This window comes from Cuculus canorus, chromosome 3, assembly GCF_017976375.1.
Source record: "Cuculus canorus isolate bCucCan1 chromosome 3, bCucCan1.pri, whole genome shotgun sequence".
Taxonomy (NCBI): domain Eukaryota; kingdom Metazoa; phylum Chordata; class Aves; order Cuculiformes; family Cuculidae; genus Cuculus; species Cuculus canorus.
In genome coordinates, this window is record NC_071403.1 from 6,579,813 (window position 1) to 6,598,247 (window position 18,435).

Genomic DNA, 18,435 nt, shown 5'->3' on the forward strand with positions numbered 1-18,435 from the left:
GCAATCTTACACTTGGAAAAAAGAGTTTATAGCTGATAACCTTTGAAAATTTTGCCTCTCTCATAGTACTTGAAAAGTCTATGAGTGACTTCATCTGTGAATAGATAAACAGTTCTTTCTTACAGGCAAAGCCCTATTCATTTCACTGAGTATTTCTGTTGGGGAAAGAATGTTAAATTTGTCCTGATTATATTTAGGATTCAGATAGTGTTTCAGTCCGTCAGCAGCAAATTAGCAGCAGCTAATCCAGTAGGTGGCTGAGGAACGTAGACACCCCCCAGGCTCATTTGAAAGTTCCCACAGCCTCATTCAATAGAGTCAAGAATTCCTATTCTGAAGGAATGAACACCTGCAATTTAAGCTCTGCCTAAAACCAGAAAGCCATGTAATTACTATGGAACTTCCAAAGCATTTGATATGGAAAGTTGAGTAGATATTCCAGGTGATTTAAATTCTCCGTTCAATGCTGTCCCTTGTGTAAGGAATGTTCCTTCACACTGAAACCCCAGTCCTGAAAGCAGGAAGGGTTCACCAACAGAATTGGGACATGGACTTTCACAATGGTTTTTCTAAGATAAAAAAAAATGATCCACATGCTTGTATCAGCAAAATATTCTTGCCAGATGAGCAATTTTATGCAGTCATTTTGTATTTAAAATGTTTTCTTTTGCCCTCTCTCAAGAAAAAATAAAGAAAGTATGAAGTGTTGTTATGAACAGACTCTCTTGAGCAAAATTTCCTTACACATTTCATAGATTCATTCTCACATACATCCTTCAATAGATCTGAAAAAAAATAATTCTGAGATAGACATTAACAGTCTTAGACTATTAATCTAAGTGATAACATACAAATAATAATTTTATATTTCCCTAGCTGTTTTCAGATAACTTAATGATACATCAAAAGGGGAAATGAATCTTAACTTATTGGCATTTGAAATAATAGCTCCACAGTTCCCTCTAAAATAATTTTTAGTAATGACAAGTTGCCTGACATCGTGTCTTAATGTTTTCTTACTGAGCTGAACAATTTCATAGAATCATAGAATCATAGAAATTCATAGAAATTGGGAAAGACTTCTAAGATCATCGAGTCCAACTGTCAGTCCAACACCAACACCATGCCTCGTAAACCATGTCCCAGATTGCCACGTCTGCACTCCACCACTTCCCTGGACAGCCTGGTCCAATGATTCAACACTCTTTCAGTAAAGATTTTTTTTTCTATAGCCAATCTAAACCTCCCCCGGTGCAACCCGAGCGCATTTCCTCTCGTTCTATTGCTTGTTGCTTGGGAAAACAGACCGACATACACCTCACTATAACCTCCTTTCAAGTAGTTGCAGAGAATTTTAAGGTCTCTTCTCCAGGCTAAACAACTCCAGTTCCCTCAACAGCTTCTTATCAGACTTGTTTTCCAGACCCTTCACCAGCCTCATTGTCCTCCTCTGGGCACATTTCAGCAGCTCAATGTCCTTCTGGTAGTGTGGGGCCCAAAACTAAACAGTATTTGAGGTGCAGCCTCACCAGTGCCAAGCACAGAGCAACAATCGCTTCCCTACTCCTACTGGCCATATTTTTGATACAAGCCAGGGTGCTGTTGGCCTTCTTGGCCACCTGGGCACACAGCTGGATTGTGTTCAGCCAGCTGTTGACCAGCACCCATGGGTCATTTTATACTGGGCAGCTTTCTAGCCACACTTTCCCAAGCCTGTAGATCCTAAAGTCCAATTTTGTTCCTTAATAGATGGTTCTACTTTTTTTTTTGTCTAGCATAACTAAAATTTATGCACCATTCTTTAATGTCAATCCAACTGAATGAATACTTACACAAACACTTCGGTAGTGATCTATCCCATAAGCCATTAGCTTTACATGTCAAAGCAGATGAGCCCAACAGATAAAAGCCCTTCTTGCAATGGTATGCCACATTTGTTCCATATTTGAAACTTTCAGGATAATTCTGCTGTCCATGCCGAATTGCATTTTCCACAAAGCCAGGATCAGAACAATTCACCACTGCAAGAAAAACAGCATTCATCACTGATGCTTAATAGCAGTGCCATAAATAAATAAACAATAATAGTGATTTATTTGGTATTTCACTAGTAGCTGATGACTGTGGTCCATTTGATATCCTTCGTGTGTTGCATTTGACTTAAGTATCACATATATTGACTCCCAAGTAAGTGTTTAGATCTTTTTATTTTGAAAGTAATACTATGATTTTACTCCAGTTCTTATAGTAGTCTTTGACACACAAGGGATTCAAGGATAAAACAGAAACTGGAATAATTTTTTATCATTCTCTTTGTAGGCTTAGTTTGGTCTTCTAGGTAATATATGAAGGAAACCAAATCAAAATTAAACCAGTACATAGTTTAAATAACACTTTAACATTTTATTTTTTTATTTCCTGTAATGAAAAAAAATGCATCAACATTAACAAGAATGTTTTCTGCTATTAATGTGTAGAAGAGAAAAAGAAAGATGATGAAAACCAAAATATTTGATAGTGGAGAGAGGGAGTGAAGGTGACAAAAAGCATGAAGCTATCATCCAGAAAGCAGTAAAAAATGTAAAAAAAAATATGAGTTTTTCATGACTTTTTAGTCATGAAATAATATAAATATTATAAATATAAAGTATATATATAAATATATATATATAAAGTATATCTGCCCTCCCCAATCCTACAGTTTATATCCTGCAGTGAACATGATGGTTTGATGGGAGAAGGTTACGATGAGATAGTGAGGTCTCCATTGCAAACTCCCAACTTTGCTATCTACTCATCCGAAAACTATCTGAAAAGTTATAAATGCCTTCTCCATCTTTCCCAGTCTTCACTCTAAACATAGCTGTAAAAATATAAAAAAAGACTTAGAATATTATTAGTACTATAAATTACAGCTTATCAAACAATGACAGGAATCTACCTTTCAAGTATATCACCTCCTTCAAACTAAAATCTATTTCATTCTGTGTTACTCCTTTTTTTCCTTTATTAATAATTTTCAACTAAGTCTAATTGTTTCACAGGCAATATGATTATGACTGTAGAACAGAGACATAAGTGAAAGACTGTAAAACGCACAGCCCACTGACACGAAGCCCTACCAAAGTATTAAGCTAGACCTGAAAGAGCTCGTATGTCTGTATTCACAATACAACTCTTTGTCACAGAAACTAGCACAGCTCCCGGAAGCGATGCGCGCTGCATAGCAATTAACCCTGTTATTTAGCCAATTAGACACGGCGTAGTACTGTATGGGTTCTGCTGTAAATCCTCTGCTTTCGGAACTAGCCTGCATCCTCTGCATAGTTCTACGTTGTCTTGTACAAATATATCCTTAAATTCAATCTCTCTACGTACGTAATTTCCTTAGCACTTTAAGCTGCGTCTGTATCGATTTGAAGTAGAATACTAACACCTGTTCTCTGGCCTGAGGCATTAAAATGGAGCTAATTAAGAGCTTTTCTACCACTGCCATTTAAAAAAAGTCATTGGTATGTTTTCTAGAAAGTCTACGTGAAGATATGAATGCTCTGCAATGGCTTTACTGTGAAAAACATCGGTTTTGTTGAAACATTCTTTATTATCGCAGAGTATCATAGAATCATAGAATAGTTTGGGTTGGAAGGGACCTTATAGATCATCCAGTTCCAACCCCCTGGCCATGGGCAGGGACACCTCCCACTGGCTCAGGCTGCCCAAGGCCCATCCAACCTGGCCTTGAACACCTCCAAGGATGGAGCATCCACAGCTTCCCTGGGCAACCTGGGAAGTATCTGCAAGACAGAGCTACTTCGGGGAGAAAACTAACGCCTTGCCTAAAGTTCTGAATGAGCAATAGCAGTAGATGTCTTGGTAGTCTCTTTTTTTTTCCAGAATGGGAAGGATACTTGGCACCTCTAGGCACAAACTTTTAAAAAGAGGTAAAATGCAGGCAACCTGCATTGGCTTCATGGATTGGCTTCACATGCAAATCTTATTTGGAAATTGTGAGAACTCCAGAATGTCGGCAAGTACTATTTAAATAATCTTAATATTGAATGCTAATTTTATTTCTAGATTAAAGTGATGAAGTGGTGTGTTTTTTTAAAAAAAGCACTGAAAGCTTACAGTTACGAAAAAAATGCACAGATAAAAATACTGTGAAAGTCAAAAGCAATGAAATCACATTTTAGAATTAATACAAAAAAAAAAGAGTAAAAATTTTTTTTTTTCCATTTTAATTTAAAGAAAATCACTGTTATTGCACTCAAATATGTACTGGCTTAGTTGAAACAGAACATTGAAACTATTCGGCCAAACTCTTTGAATTTAATATCAAAATATTGCATTGAAATAGAAGAAAAATCTGAAGCCTATTTTAAAATTCTCACACCTATTGCAGGTTTTTTACATTCATAAAGGAATATATATGTGCATATATATATTTAAAATTCTTCCAGTCCTATGGAGTACTCAAGTCTTTCCGTAGTTTTAGTTTCTAACAAGCCTTCACAACATCTATGGGTTTTTTTCTAGTATAGGTGAGATTGTGAAAATAAAACAAAACAGAATATGACTATATAAATGAAACTTTTGTTTAATGAGTAAGTCTGCCAAGTTATCTCCTGAAAAGCCTGTAATAGGAATTAAGAAAGGTGACCATTGTTTCACAAAGATATGCTGCCCTAAATCTACCTCTGAAGAACTCTAACTGGATTACCTTTGAGACATGATAGCGAGAGTAGAAAGGCTTAATTCTCCATGCTGACTAGAAATATGGAATCTTTGAGGAATATATTACAGTTCCAAAGTGTCATTTCTCTGCGTGATGGAATTCTCCTTCTTGGACCAGTGGTACCTGTTTAACCAATTAGTAGATTGACAAACTACAGAAGTTACTGAACGTAGACTTTAGGCATGTGCTCTGTGCAACAAAATTCTTACATTATACATGAAGTGTTATCAAATGATAATGCAAGAGAATAGGATCCCGTAAGTCAGAAAGTAAACAAATTTATGTCTGCCATGCCATTTAACGTCAACTATAGATGTGCTGTTGCTAAGAAGGGCTGCAGTAAGGAGTAGTTTAGAAAAGAATTTGACTTGGCCCGCATGCAGAAGGAAGGCAGTAGTTTCCCTGATTGTCTTTCACCCTGGGGACTCTGTTGTAAATCACAGTAAGAGTAAACGGAGATTGGTTTCTCTCAATGACAGCTGTCAAGGGTTACATGGGAAATGAATTCTGGCACTCTCAATATAGTCTGCAGAGAAAAGCAGGAGAATGCTTTAAGTCTGCTCTGATGACTTTGGAACCTCACACTGAGTAAATTCAAACCCTTGAGGGCAAAGAAGTGAAAAGACCACGTCAGAGTCCTTTAGGCAGTTTTCTGTTAAAAAGTTGAACTACCATCAAAAAGTACATCATTCACAGCACTTCATTTCTCATTCTCACTCTCTCTTTCTCTCTTTTTTTTCCCTTTCTTCCTTGACAGAGACAACGTTAAGGATCTTTTTTAAACTTTCATATCTAATTCTGGTTTTAAACTTTTTTATTTGAAAAATATTGCATTAATGTTGGTATCTAGAACATGCACAAGGACTGACTCTCGGAGTGAATAAGAATAGAAAATTCACTCTGCCTTTGTGACAAATTCTAAGAAGCACTGTCTATAATAAAAGAAGGCACTACTCATGAAAGCCCATTTACAAAATTGCCATTCTATGGAACTTCAGTGAAGTTCAACGTAAAGTCAACAATACACTTCAGAGGGAAGTAAAGAAAAAAAAAACAAACAAAACTAAACCACAAAAACCCCCCAACTACTCAACTTACAACTTCACTTTACGAAAGTCTCAAATACATAGGAATTTGATTTTGTAATTGTTATTTTTTTTAGTGGGGGACAGTTGGAGAACAATTTTATCATAGAAATTCTGTCCATGTAAACTATAAAACTAAAATATTTGTTTACAAAGTGGAGTGGTTTGTGGTTTTACAGATGTTATTAAAATCTAACCAAAATCAAGGCTTCTGACATCATGTTTCTGATGAATCTAAACCAAGGAAATTTTCACTGTAATTAATGTTGTATAAATGTTATTCGTAATAGTGTAAATTAACACTAATAATTTACTAAATAATATCTTGTATAAACAGAACCTTAACTCACATAAAGAGATTTAATGAAATATATAGTTAACATTCATTTGCTTGCAAGATGAAAAGCTTTTAATTGCATTCTAATTTTTTTGCCATTGATATTAACATGCCAAACATTGTCTCACTGCTACAAAAAATGCAACCTTTCTTGTGTTTTCTATTGGAAAAATTCTTCTGGAGTGCTCTTATGACTAATTCCATGCTAAAATAAAAACGCAATACAAAGTTTGCTAAAAGAAATTCCATGAACTTGCAGTTATTGTTTTAAGCTTTGAGTTGAGCTAGTTTAATTTTATAAAACAACACTTTTGTTCGTAGCAGCAGATTAACTGATTTAAAAAGCAAGTATTTTCTTCTCTTGGATATGTATTAAATATCTTTTTTCCTATTCCATCCCCAGCATGAACCCAGGTGTTACAGTAGCAGATACATCAGAAAGTTAAAATACTTACTTGTCATTGTTCTCTAGATGTGTTGTCTATATGTAAATTTATTCGTAGGCATTTATGCACAACTAGTATCAGCGTAATAATTTTAGTCATAACAGTAGAAATTCTGGAGGCATGTCTTAAGGGCTTTCTCTTTAGATTTTTCCAAAGATTATAGTTTTTCACATGTAAGTGATGTTTCTACTACTTTTTGAGATGTCTTTGCCTGATATTGAGGCCAACGCCACTCCAGAGAAGGGCAGGAGTAATTTTAAGTCCTGTGTCAACTCAACCAGTTTGAGGTAAATATGGAAGACACTGTATGGCATCTCCAGTGGCATCTCACCTCTTTATTTAGGAAACTTAGTCAAACTCTAATTACCCTTCTGAAAGATATCACCATGATGAATAGATACTCTACAACTAACATTCTAAGAACGCAAAAGTCTTGACAAAGATCTCTGATTCTGGGAAAAAAATGAACTGAACAAAACACACAATTTTCTTAGCTTACATGAATCCTTGATATCACCAGAGGTGGAAAACAGCTTAAATTTAGAGTTACTTTATCTTTAGATGAGAAGAATAGGTCGTTAGTCTCAATATCTCCCACCCTTCTATCAGCTGTCATCAGAAAAGTTATTTTTCTTGTCAGTGGAGGAGTGGAACATATTATCACTGGTTCAAATGATACATTCACTAAAGAAAACATGACAAAATTGACAGTGTATTGTAGATACTTGATAAAAGAAAAAGTCTAAGTGAATTTTTCAAGATTCTATCAGTAATTATATAAAAGAAAGAAAAAAACTTTCAAATTAGAAATTCAGTACAAAACAGTATGAAAAAAAAGAGAGACTTGAAATTTTTATTACTAACAAATAGCCTGGACTTATTCATATAAACTTGAGAATGTGTATGTGCTCGAAACTCTGCAACTTGGCCAAACAGATCTTTCCAGTAAAGAATGTCTATGTTTTTTAAAGGAGAAGAGCTCTTAAAACTCATTTATAAGTTAACAACAGATTCTGAAGGGAAAAATAGAAAAGTATTTACATTTTTCCTGACATAGTTATGAATCTGAAACTACCTTATGAATTGGCAGCAAGTGACAAGGTGGTTTATCTGACGCCAAATTGAAAACCTAGAGCAAGAAAATCTTGCAAACACTTCCAATATAGAAGATGTGGTTAAGTGTTGTGTTTAATACAGCAGCTCTTCAAGCATAATATATGGAAAAATGACCTGCAGTGCAATCAGGGGTACAGAACGCTGATGACACCCTCTGATTCAGTTCTCATTTTGATGTTTAAGTGTTACTATGGAAAGCAGAAAGTACAGAGATTGGCTTTCTGTGCTTCCAAAGACAATATACACAGCAGTTCCAAACTGCTAAAGGGGAGAAAAAATCCATAATGAACATATTTGGGTTAGAACGTGATATTTTCATAGCTAGTTCTAGGGTAACACATTCAGGCTGCACCAAGTTGTACTTAGTCAGCTTTGCTGAAGAGAACAGATTTGGCCGTCGTAATTGTTCTGATACTATTTGATTCCTGTTTAAAGGCAAATAAACTGACCACATCCTATGTTCTTTATCAAATAAGTAAAGACACAGTCCATGCAGGGATGAAAATGTCCTATCTCACAAATTATCTCACAAGTAATCTCAACATTTCAGAAAAGACTATTACAAATCTTAATATATATATGACAAAATATACATTTCAAACCAGATATTGTTTCATTAACTCAAAAAAAAGTAGTTTTTTCTCTCATAAAGTATCCAAACAACACAAAATGCCATTTTTTGTGAAAGAAACAGGAGGAACATGAGTCTCTCCAAGACATAATTGTTTTAATGATTATGTTACCTCAGAAGACAGATCCAAAATCCAATATTAAAAAAATTGTGTTCATTTTAAGGGATTAAGGGTTTTACTTGCTGTGCCAAAACAGTTTGCCAGAATAGATGAAATAACTCTTAAATTATCAGAATAATGGTTTTCTGGAATTGGGGCTAAATACCATTATGAAGCAATTCAGTGCATTTAGAATATACAAATGTATTTAACTATTTTGTTTCAAAGATTTTTTTTGTCATATGGCTCTAGACTAGCCTGTGTGATCTTTTGTGTGCAATACCTTTTCATCAGGAAAAAACCCCTCATCTAATTTCTTTAGTAAATTTACTGCCAGTTACTTATCAGTTAACCTGCTACTGACACAACAGAAATAAGCAATGTAAAGTTGTAAGAGAGCCTGAGAACTGCTCAGCTTTATTTTCTGAAAATATAAAGTTTTCCCATGCATGTGTAACTGCTCAGCTGCAAAATAAAATAAAATAAAATAAAATAAAATAAAATAAAATAATCTTCTGCAATAGCCTCAGGCAGAAATCTGTATTTTGTAGTAACCACATGCAGAGTCTAAGTAAAGTGAAGCCAAGTTCATTATTGACTCAAGTGAACTCAACCAAGATTTCAAAGAAAGGTCATACATAAAATCTCTGTTGAATTAAATGGTACAGGTTTGCCAGAAATATCAATCCCAGCAACATATTTGAGGAGCTGGAAGATTTACTTCCTTTGTACACAAATTCATAATTCATCACTAACAATGAATTTTAAATACAAATACTTTTCACCCACTAGATAAAAAACAATTTTAGAAGGAAAGGCACACACCAGAAGTGTTATTTCTTGCTTGTGCATTCTAAACAATGAATTAAATTTAATATAAGCCATTTAGTTGATAGAATTTTCACTTTTTTAAATTATGAATGTAAAATTATCATTTCAACTTGATCTCATCATTTAAATGCACTTTTTTATATCTTAGATCTTTACAATAATTACTTTTTGCTCTTCTTTCATGTAAATAATATAATTCAAGATTTATTTTACTTAAGCCTTTTTGGCAGAAAGAATCTCTGGTAATTTTGAACTACCCAGGTTCATCCTTTAATCCAAACATTATCATATCATAAACAGTACAATTATCATAACAATGTTACAGCAATTTTCACAGTGTTTGGTCCAAAAATACAGTATTTACTGAAGTAGAAATCTTAAATGGTATATATCAAGTTCTGCTGCCAGTGAAATGACGTCAATGTAATTATGCTATGAGGTCACAAGGAGGCAGCTTACAGTAGGGAAGACTCCTTTGCCCGGATATATGGGTAGAATTAAAGTAGGTAGATGAATATAGAGATGTTCTGTGAGAACATGCCTGGATGGCTTAGAAGTTTGAACCAGACTGCTCTGTACTTCTCTTTTCAGTCTTCCGGAGGAATATCAAAAGATTTTGTTTCACAGTGAATTCCTAAATTCACTGTGAATTTTCTCAGAAAGAACATGCTGCTACCCACAGTGAATTCCTAAATTCACTGTAGGTAGCAGCATGTTCTTTCTGAGAAAATTCCAATTATCTACTTGTTTTAAGACAGAATATTTAGACAGGAATATGCAGAAAAACATATTTTCCTTTTGCTTCAGCTATGGTTCCTAATAGTGTCAAGCATAAGCTTTGATACTTCCAGACTAGAAACAACACCGTTTCAGGACTGCAGGATTTAGATAATCTCTTATAGTTTCAGTCGATATGTGGAGTAAATTTTTGCTTCCTGAAGTTCTTTTCCTTTTGTTCTGTATTCATCTAATTTGAGGAAAATAGTTGTAGCCTCTTTACTTATACGTAGCATTAAGCGTTCTTTTAAGGGCTGGGGAGTCATGCAGAGATGGTTAAGGAATGACCTTAGTTACCCATCTAATTTCTCTAGATCAGGCGATCTAGGGCACAGTCTCATAATTCAGTTCCATTTTACCTTAGTCTACGAGACTGTGTTTTAATCTGAAAAGCTTGAAATGTGTGCTTGTTCTTGTTAACTCTGGGTGATGTAGTAGCCTAAAGCAGTGACAGCAGCAGAGAAATAGGTTTGGAGAAACTATATAACTCTTCAGCAAGATTCTCCATGTGCTTCTGTCCATCTTTAGTTATAAATTATGCAGAATCCTAGAACAATTGAACCTGGAAGGGACAGCTAAAGCGGTTTGCCTAGGGCTCTGTCCAGTCAAGTTTTGAATACTTATAAGACGGAGACTCCACAGCCTCTCCGGGCAATCTGTTTAGGTGTTTGACCACTCAGAGTTAAAAAGCTTTTTCTTATGTTTTGGTTTATGCCCTTTGCCTCCTGTCCTTTCAGTAGGCACCACTGAGACGTCTGGTTGGTTTTTTTTACACCCTCCCTAAGACAAGCATCTATAAGGCTCCCCTCAGCCTCCTCTTCTCTAGGCTGAACCACTCCAGCTCTCATTATCTCCTCAAATCACAGTTGAGTTCATGAGGGAATTTTGTGTTCCTCTGAAAACATATTTAGGAAACAGCAGAAAACAGCACAGACAGAAGAGAACAACAACAACAACAACAATAATAATAATAATAATAATAAAAATAAAAATTAATAATAAAAATTAGTGAGAAAGAACAGAGGTAATACCAAAGTTAGAGGACAATATGGTAAATGGAAGAGCAGATATTCACTGCAGCCAACAGAGCACCCACACCAGAGCAGACACATGTTCCTGAAGGAACCGCAGCCTGTGGAGAACCCGCACCAAAGAGTGGAAAGTTGAGAAGGAAGGGATGGTAGAGAGAAACCGCTACATTCTGACAGCAAGGTCAACCCAAAACACTACTCTAAAATAAGAAATGATCCCAATTATCAAGACAATTAATACAAAATTCTAAAATTTCATATAATTGAAATAAAATCTCCAAAATTTCTGGACAAGACATGCGTGGAGTAGGTCAATGTTATGCGACTACTCTGGTATGCTTAAACTGAAGTGGATACTGACTGTCCCCTTTTCACTACATATCAGTATCTACTGGTGCACAAATTTATTTACAACAGTTATTGTTACTTTAGATAGTATATTCCTCTATAGAACCCCAAAATAGGCTTTCTTACAGGAACTGCAAACTTTATGACCCATCTCTTTTTCAAACCATTTAAATGTCAACGTGGATTTCAAGACTGATCACCCTGAGTCTAGAGAAACCGTGAACTTTATGACCTATCTCTTTTTCAAACACTTTAAATGTCAGCCTGGAGTTCGAGGTTGATCACATCTCAGCACTTCTGTATTAGTCTGACCAAGCCTCTTTTTCTCCCACTAATTGCGAATTTCTCCTGTTCAAGCCATGCTCTAAAACAAAGCTTTGAAGCCTTACTTCTTGTACATCTACATATTTGTAATTTCTCAGGCAAAAGTAGAAGTGGTGACATGTGACTTACAGTTTTAATTGTATGATAAATAAAATTCTTGCTGATATAGAAGATGGAAAAAATCCAAATCTTTCTTTGCACTTGAGATCTCATTCTCCCAAATCATACCTTAAAAAGCAATCCAGTGTAGAAAAGCAATTATCTACTCCCCATACTGACCACTATTTCAGGTGGCTAATTATATAAATACTTAAGTCACATTGATTTCAATAACATTTAAATATTTATTAATTACAGTTCCTAAGCAATTCTGTGCTTTGTAATACAGACCGACAGTGAGGCAGCGGACAAGCAGTAGGTGACATGGTTAAATGGATTCTTACAGTTCACAATGGAAGAGATACAACAAAGGCTTTGAAGAAAACCTCGTGCCATAGAGAAAGACAAATTAAGAGAAGACTGAAGTGAAGAAGCACTGAGTGAAAGGCAGAAGTCCATCTTTACCCCACCCGCATGAGAATAGGAAAAAATGTAGATAACAGAGCGAACCCTTGGCCATTCCATTCTGGTAGGAGTTTAACATTCTCAAGTGACTTGATCTTGGCAGAGTTTTATCTATAATACTTTTGCTTTCAGAAAACCAACGTCCCTAAACAAGATTTCAGACCGTGAATTGTCCTGGATCAAGTTAAAATTCATGTGATGAATTTAAAAAGGAAAATGAAAGAAGACAGGAGATACAACTGAAATAATGATGAAACATAATTCTTATGTTCTTATTCTTAAAATCTTCTCAGCCTTTGCATTACTTTTCACAAATTTCCCCATGTTTTTCTCTTTCACTTTCACTTGTTTTCCTTTTAATAAATGTAATCGAGTTCAATGGAAAGAGCTGAGTAACTCAGCTCCTAAGTGGGGCTGAACTTCAGTAAAACCTTACAAGCCCTGCCTCTGACAGTCAAACAGAGCAGATCCAGACTCCATATGTGAAAAAGTGTTTTCAATAAATAAATATTCTCAATTCTCACTTAAGTGCCTCAGAGATGAGATAGAGGAGTTTGTTCCCTAAAGCCTATCAATACAAAACCAGTATAAAAGGAGAAAAAAGTACAGGAGCTTAAATAGGAACTGTCTGTTAATTCCTCTTTCTTCATTCCAATAATTATATTGCTATGCTAGTTAAGTCTCTTGAATAAATTCTGAGGGTAGTGACTGAGGGAATTGCCATCTCTGTATTGTTTTAATGAGAATGAAAGATCTAATTCCACACACACTGAGCTTGAAATTGCATCTGCTATCTCTGAAACAATATGATGAGCTAATGGCCAAAGATGATTATTATTCTCAGGAACAATCATTGTAATACAACATGATTTTTTAATAAACCAACAGGTGGAGATAATAAAGCTACCAACAGCTGAAGTTAACTTCTTATTACATGATTGTTACTCCAAATATTAGTATCCTTAACACAACTTTGCTGACTGCAATTTCCTTTAGCACATTAAAGACAAGTTACAAAGGACAGAAAGCATGGTACTTACAGTAATTTAAATTTTAAGTGATCATTTTTCCAGTGAAAGAAAATACTCACGAAACGCTTAGTAGACATTGTATTTCTGGAGAAATTGTTTTAGTATTAAAACACTTTTCAACGAGCTGTGTAACTTCGACCTGTCTACTCAGACAGGGCAACAGAATTCCAGACTCATATTCTGAATTCTGGAGGATGAGATGATTTAAAAAGTAATGTTTTCTAAATTTGTAAAGTAATCTTTGGTTTCTTAATCTTGTAGTCAGTATACGTACATGAGATATAGTCCATGCAAAAGAATTAAAATTCCATCAGTCAAAGGGAAAAGCTAAGTGATTTGTGTGATATTCCTTCCAGAGCACAGAAGAGTTAGCTAAGACTGACCAGTTTTTGTCACAGAATGAAAATCTTGTCAGGTTTGCCAATCCCAATCTGAGATTAAAAAATCTATCTTGGATACAATATGTATTTTTTATATATATATGCATATGGGTATAGACAGATAAATTGGTCAATCAGTCATGCAAAGAAATAGAACACAATGATCAATTAATCATCTTTGTGTTCTATTTCTTTGCATGTTCCGTACCAGCCAAAATCATCAGCTTCTCTCCACAGAGCAAACATTTTCTGTTTGGTTTTGTTTACACATTTGGAAATTAGTGCTGCTGTTAAAAATGGACCCAGATGGTTCCAGGCTTGAAAGAGGAATGTGAACAGGAACAAAATTTTTATATTAGATCCATTAAAATACATTTCTTTCTGGAGTCTTTGCAAAAAGAACACTGATGGATATATAATATCTCAAGAACTTTTCTCTAGGCTTTTGAGAAGAATTAATAGTTTTGATGAGTGAATATTAATTTGCATCACTATGTTTTAACAGGAATAATGGACCTTTTTTTGGAAACTACTCTGGTGCACCTAATTCAGGCCAGGTAGCCAACTGTGATTTATTTATAACCTTTGTGATAAAAATACAGTTTATTTGTCTATAAATGAATTGCTAGAGATCGCTGTCTGAGAACTTCGAGGTAAAATACTGAAAAGGCTTCCCCAATACTCAGCCCTAATTCCATATTCCAATGTAGAAATGCAAAAACTCAAATAAAAGTTTCATCAAGTTCCAAAAGATCAAGTTTCTGAGTTATATCCCAAGATTTTGAAGGCAAGGCAAATGATTATGCCTGAAATGAGTAATTAGAGAGTAGAGAACTTATAAGAATGTTTCTTACCTCTGCAGTTGGGTAAAGGGCTACTCCACTGCCCATTGCTCCGGCACTGTGCCCGAGGAGCACCCTGAAGTAGGTATCCAGTGTTGCAAGTAAAATTTACAACGTCATTTAAATTGAACTCACTGCCATTAGTCATTCCATGTGCTGGATTCCCAGGGTGTCCACATGTGATTGCTGTTAAAAAAGAAAAATAGGCAAGTTAGCATCTAACTGAGAGGTACTTTTCCACAGAATCATTTACCGGTTGGAGCTGTTTCTTTTTTTTTTCCTTTAGAATTTGTCTTTTATATTTATACAAGAAATTCAAGAAAAATAAGGATATTTTTACTCAGAACTCTTAACCACCAGGACAAAAACCTTAGTTTTCCAATAAAACTTGTTGAATCTCGTTTTTACCTTATGTTGAGAGTTGTAATAGAAATAATTATATATATACACACACACCATCTTGACACCCATCTAATATGGACGAGTGCTTAAAACATGTAAAGAGTTCATTATATTTTCTAGTAATAAAAATTAAATAATGCATTTTTCCCTGCAAGCTTCAAAATGAAGCAGGGCCAAACAAATAGCATTTGATATACTGCTTCAGAGCATTCTAGAATTTTGAAGCATTCCTGATCCAAAGTTCTCAAGTTGCGTTGCTGAAGTAGTGATCCTTTTAATCAGATTTTCATATGGCAATAGAGAAATTTGGGGGAGTATATCTTTCCATTAAACTTATAAAATACATTTATTATGTTCAAGCTCTAGCTTTCCACATGAAAAGACATCAAAATAATATAGAAAAATATAGAAAAGCATAGCTACTGACAATATAAAATCAAAATATGTATATATACACACACAGAACTTTTTGACATTGTGCTGGTGATTTTTATCATACTCAAAACAAAACCCTATTCACAGGTTTATCTTTTGCCTCATTACTTTGTAATTTGGGCTTTTTCTTAATTGAAGGCAGAAGTGAAAAATAATTTAAATGTGTTTCTTTTTATTTTATCACAGAGTTCAACAATGAAATAATATTTCAACCATACCTCATCTTTGGGAATTAAATAGTACATTTTCCTGTATGCAGGCTTATGTATTTAAACTTTAAATTGTGTAAATAAATCTACTTACACCATTTGAATCTTTTCTGCCTCATTTCAGTTGCAGCATTTGAAAATGAAACACTAAACATCAGAATAAAACCTTACTATGTGCACAGGATCAACTTTATTCTATCCAGTTGCTGCAATTTTAAACTGTTACGGATGATCAGGTTTCAATAAATAAAACAATTTCAAAGGTCATACTAAATCACTTAGTATAATTCTTCTATAAAAACCTATTAAATTAAATTAAAAAAATTCTATTACCTTGAACCTTCTGCAGTTTTCTGAATTACTTATATGCTATAGGATTTAACATCACAAAATTTCGGTCTCTTGTAAAGATTCTGATAATAAAGGGTAGTTCTATTCAGTCGCCCTTTTCAATAAAGCATACCCTAGTCAGTCAGTTCCTATTTAGACCTCATTATTCTTGACAATGTGCTGATTTTTATAACACTTTGCAGAAACTAAAGATGTTGGACTGTGAGGTCTTTGTCACGTTCTGCCACTATTCCATTATAGTTTCTAGATAACATTGACCTGTTGACTGATCATTACTGCACTAGCTTGATTCACACAGTAGCAAGTACTTAAAAAACCAAACAAACAAACCAAAAACAAACAACAAAAAACCCCAAAGGAGATAATTTTGGCATCACAGTGTTTTCAATCACTATTAAATTTTTATGCAATCGATTTAATATTGTTCGTCTAAGCAGTAGCCAAGACATTTCAAATAAAGTTTATTACTGCTGGGTTTATGTTATATAAAAGGTAAATTCAAAGTTCCCTCCTCCAATGTAATATAAATTATCTCTCTATGCATTCATGCACACACGTGTGTATACGCGTAAACATACTTAGTCTTGAAAATATAGAATCGTAAAATCATAGAATCATAGAAAAGTTTGAGTTGGAAGGGACCTTAAAGCCCATCCAGTTCCACCCCCCCTGCCATGGGCAGGGACACCTCCCACTGGCTCAGGCTGCCCAAGGCCCATCCAACCTGGCCTTGAACACCTCCAGGGATGGGGCAGCCACAGCTTCCCTGGGCAGCCTGGGCCAGGGCCTCACCACTCTTATAGTGAAGAAACTCCTCCTTATGTCCAGTCTAAATCTGCCCCTTTCCAGTTTATACCTATCCCCCCTCATCCTATCACTATATTTTCATGGGAAAATAGATGCAGTTGGCGTGTCTGAAATCAATACTCAAATTACACATTTGCCTATTATATTGAAAAGAGATCAACCTATTTTGTGTAGTATATACTCCAGTCTTTAATAGAGCATTTCTGTTAGACCCTGGAGACTTCCATTTCAACATAGAAAATTCATAACCTAGAAGAAATAATGGTAGTACTGATAGCACCTGGGCAAGAAAAAAATCTAGTCTGAGTATCCAGCTATATTACTAAGCTTATGTTTCAGTCATCATTAATACAGTATATTTTAATAAAGAAGGTTCCTCTCCTGATTTTTGTCGTGTTGTGACTAACAAGCAACTACTTGGACATCTTCACATTTCATGTCAACTCTCAATAACAAGCAAGTGAAAATATCTTTCAGAAAATATTTGGCTAAAGTCTACTTTACCTTCATGTGAAAAATTGTGCAAGATGAAGGCAGTTGACTTTCCTACGAAACGGGGAAGCTAAAGTAGTCATGGGTGGAGTACACTGTGCAGTCCCTTAGATGACTTTTTTTTAAAGATTATAATGTACTTACAACCCTGAAATTCCTTTAATAGAAAATTAGATATTAAAAATTACTTGTGATCTTCTGTAAAAATTACTTGTGATCTTCTGTAAAAATATCACAAAATATAGATCAATTTGTGGTAATTTTCCAGGAGCAAAGCCCATAACTTCCTTGTGTTACTTCTGCCGTATTTGTAGTTCCTGGTTCACGCTGCTCAGCCGGAAGATCATTTCACTATCATATTCAGGATCTCAGAAATTACAGAACCATTTTTACAAGAATCTTTTTTTAAAAAAAAGTAGAGAAATAAAAGTAGGAAAATCATCTGCAGCTTGGATGCTGACATAAAAAAAATAAATCTTCAATGACTCTAGTTTGGCAGAGTTTAAAGCAAAAGAAAACCGTGTTGTAATGGAAAGTATTAGGCAACCTATTATAACAGAAGTTGCTGCCAGTTCCTCTCATAACAGTAATGATAACATCAATTTAGAAAGAAGTTGCCTCCTACCCTACCTCAGCTTTCTCCCTTTCTTTTGAAGGGATTTTATTCACTGCATGGTAAAATTAATCCACTAAAAGTAATAACGCTTGCTGGTGGCATTTCTCCTTTGATGAATATAAATCACTTCAAGATGTAAATAGGATTTTAAAAAGGGCAATGGCATTTAGCAAGTATTTTCTGCAGCTGTATACAGGTAGAAATTTTCATTTTACAATTAAGAAAGAAAATGCTGAAGGTTTTGAAATCTAATTATTTATATAATGAAATATTTTTTCAGAAATGATACAAAGGTACTAAATAGAAAAGGCGATCATCTCATTGACTATATAGAAATAAGTACTTCTGTCTGAACTGCAGATATCTTAAAATATTAAACAATAGAAATAATTTATATAAATGCTCCATTAAAAATAGTAAAAATTGTATAAAAATGGAATCTTATTAGAACTGAAAAAAGAATAACAATAATCAACTACACAATAAAGGAGCAAAATAAAAAGCATAGATATCAGACTTGACTGTTTAAATGGCTGATGGTTCAG

General features: G+C 34.7%; 1 protein-coding gene across 1 annotated transcript in view; it reads right to left on the minus strand.

Annotated features, from left to right (window-relative positions):
- The window catches only part of CSMD1 (CUB and Sushi multiple domains 1), a 1,155,040-nt gene that overhangs the window by 41,652 nt on the left and 1,094,953 nt on the right, over positions 1 to 18,435 (minus strand). The window contains exons 54-55 of the mRNA XM_054063646.1: positions 14,591 to 14,764; positions 1,833 to 2,021 (exon numbers count right to left, since the gene is read on the minus strand). Of these exons, the coding sequence (XP_053919621.1) occupies positions 1,833 to 2,021; positions 14,591 to 14,764 (363 nt within the window). The remainder of the gene's footprint in view (positions 1 to 1,832; positions 2,022 to 14,590; positions 14,765 to 18,435) is intronic.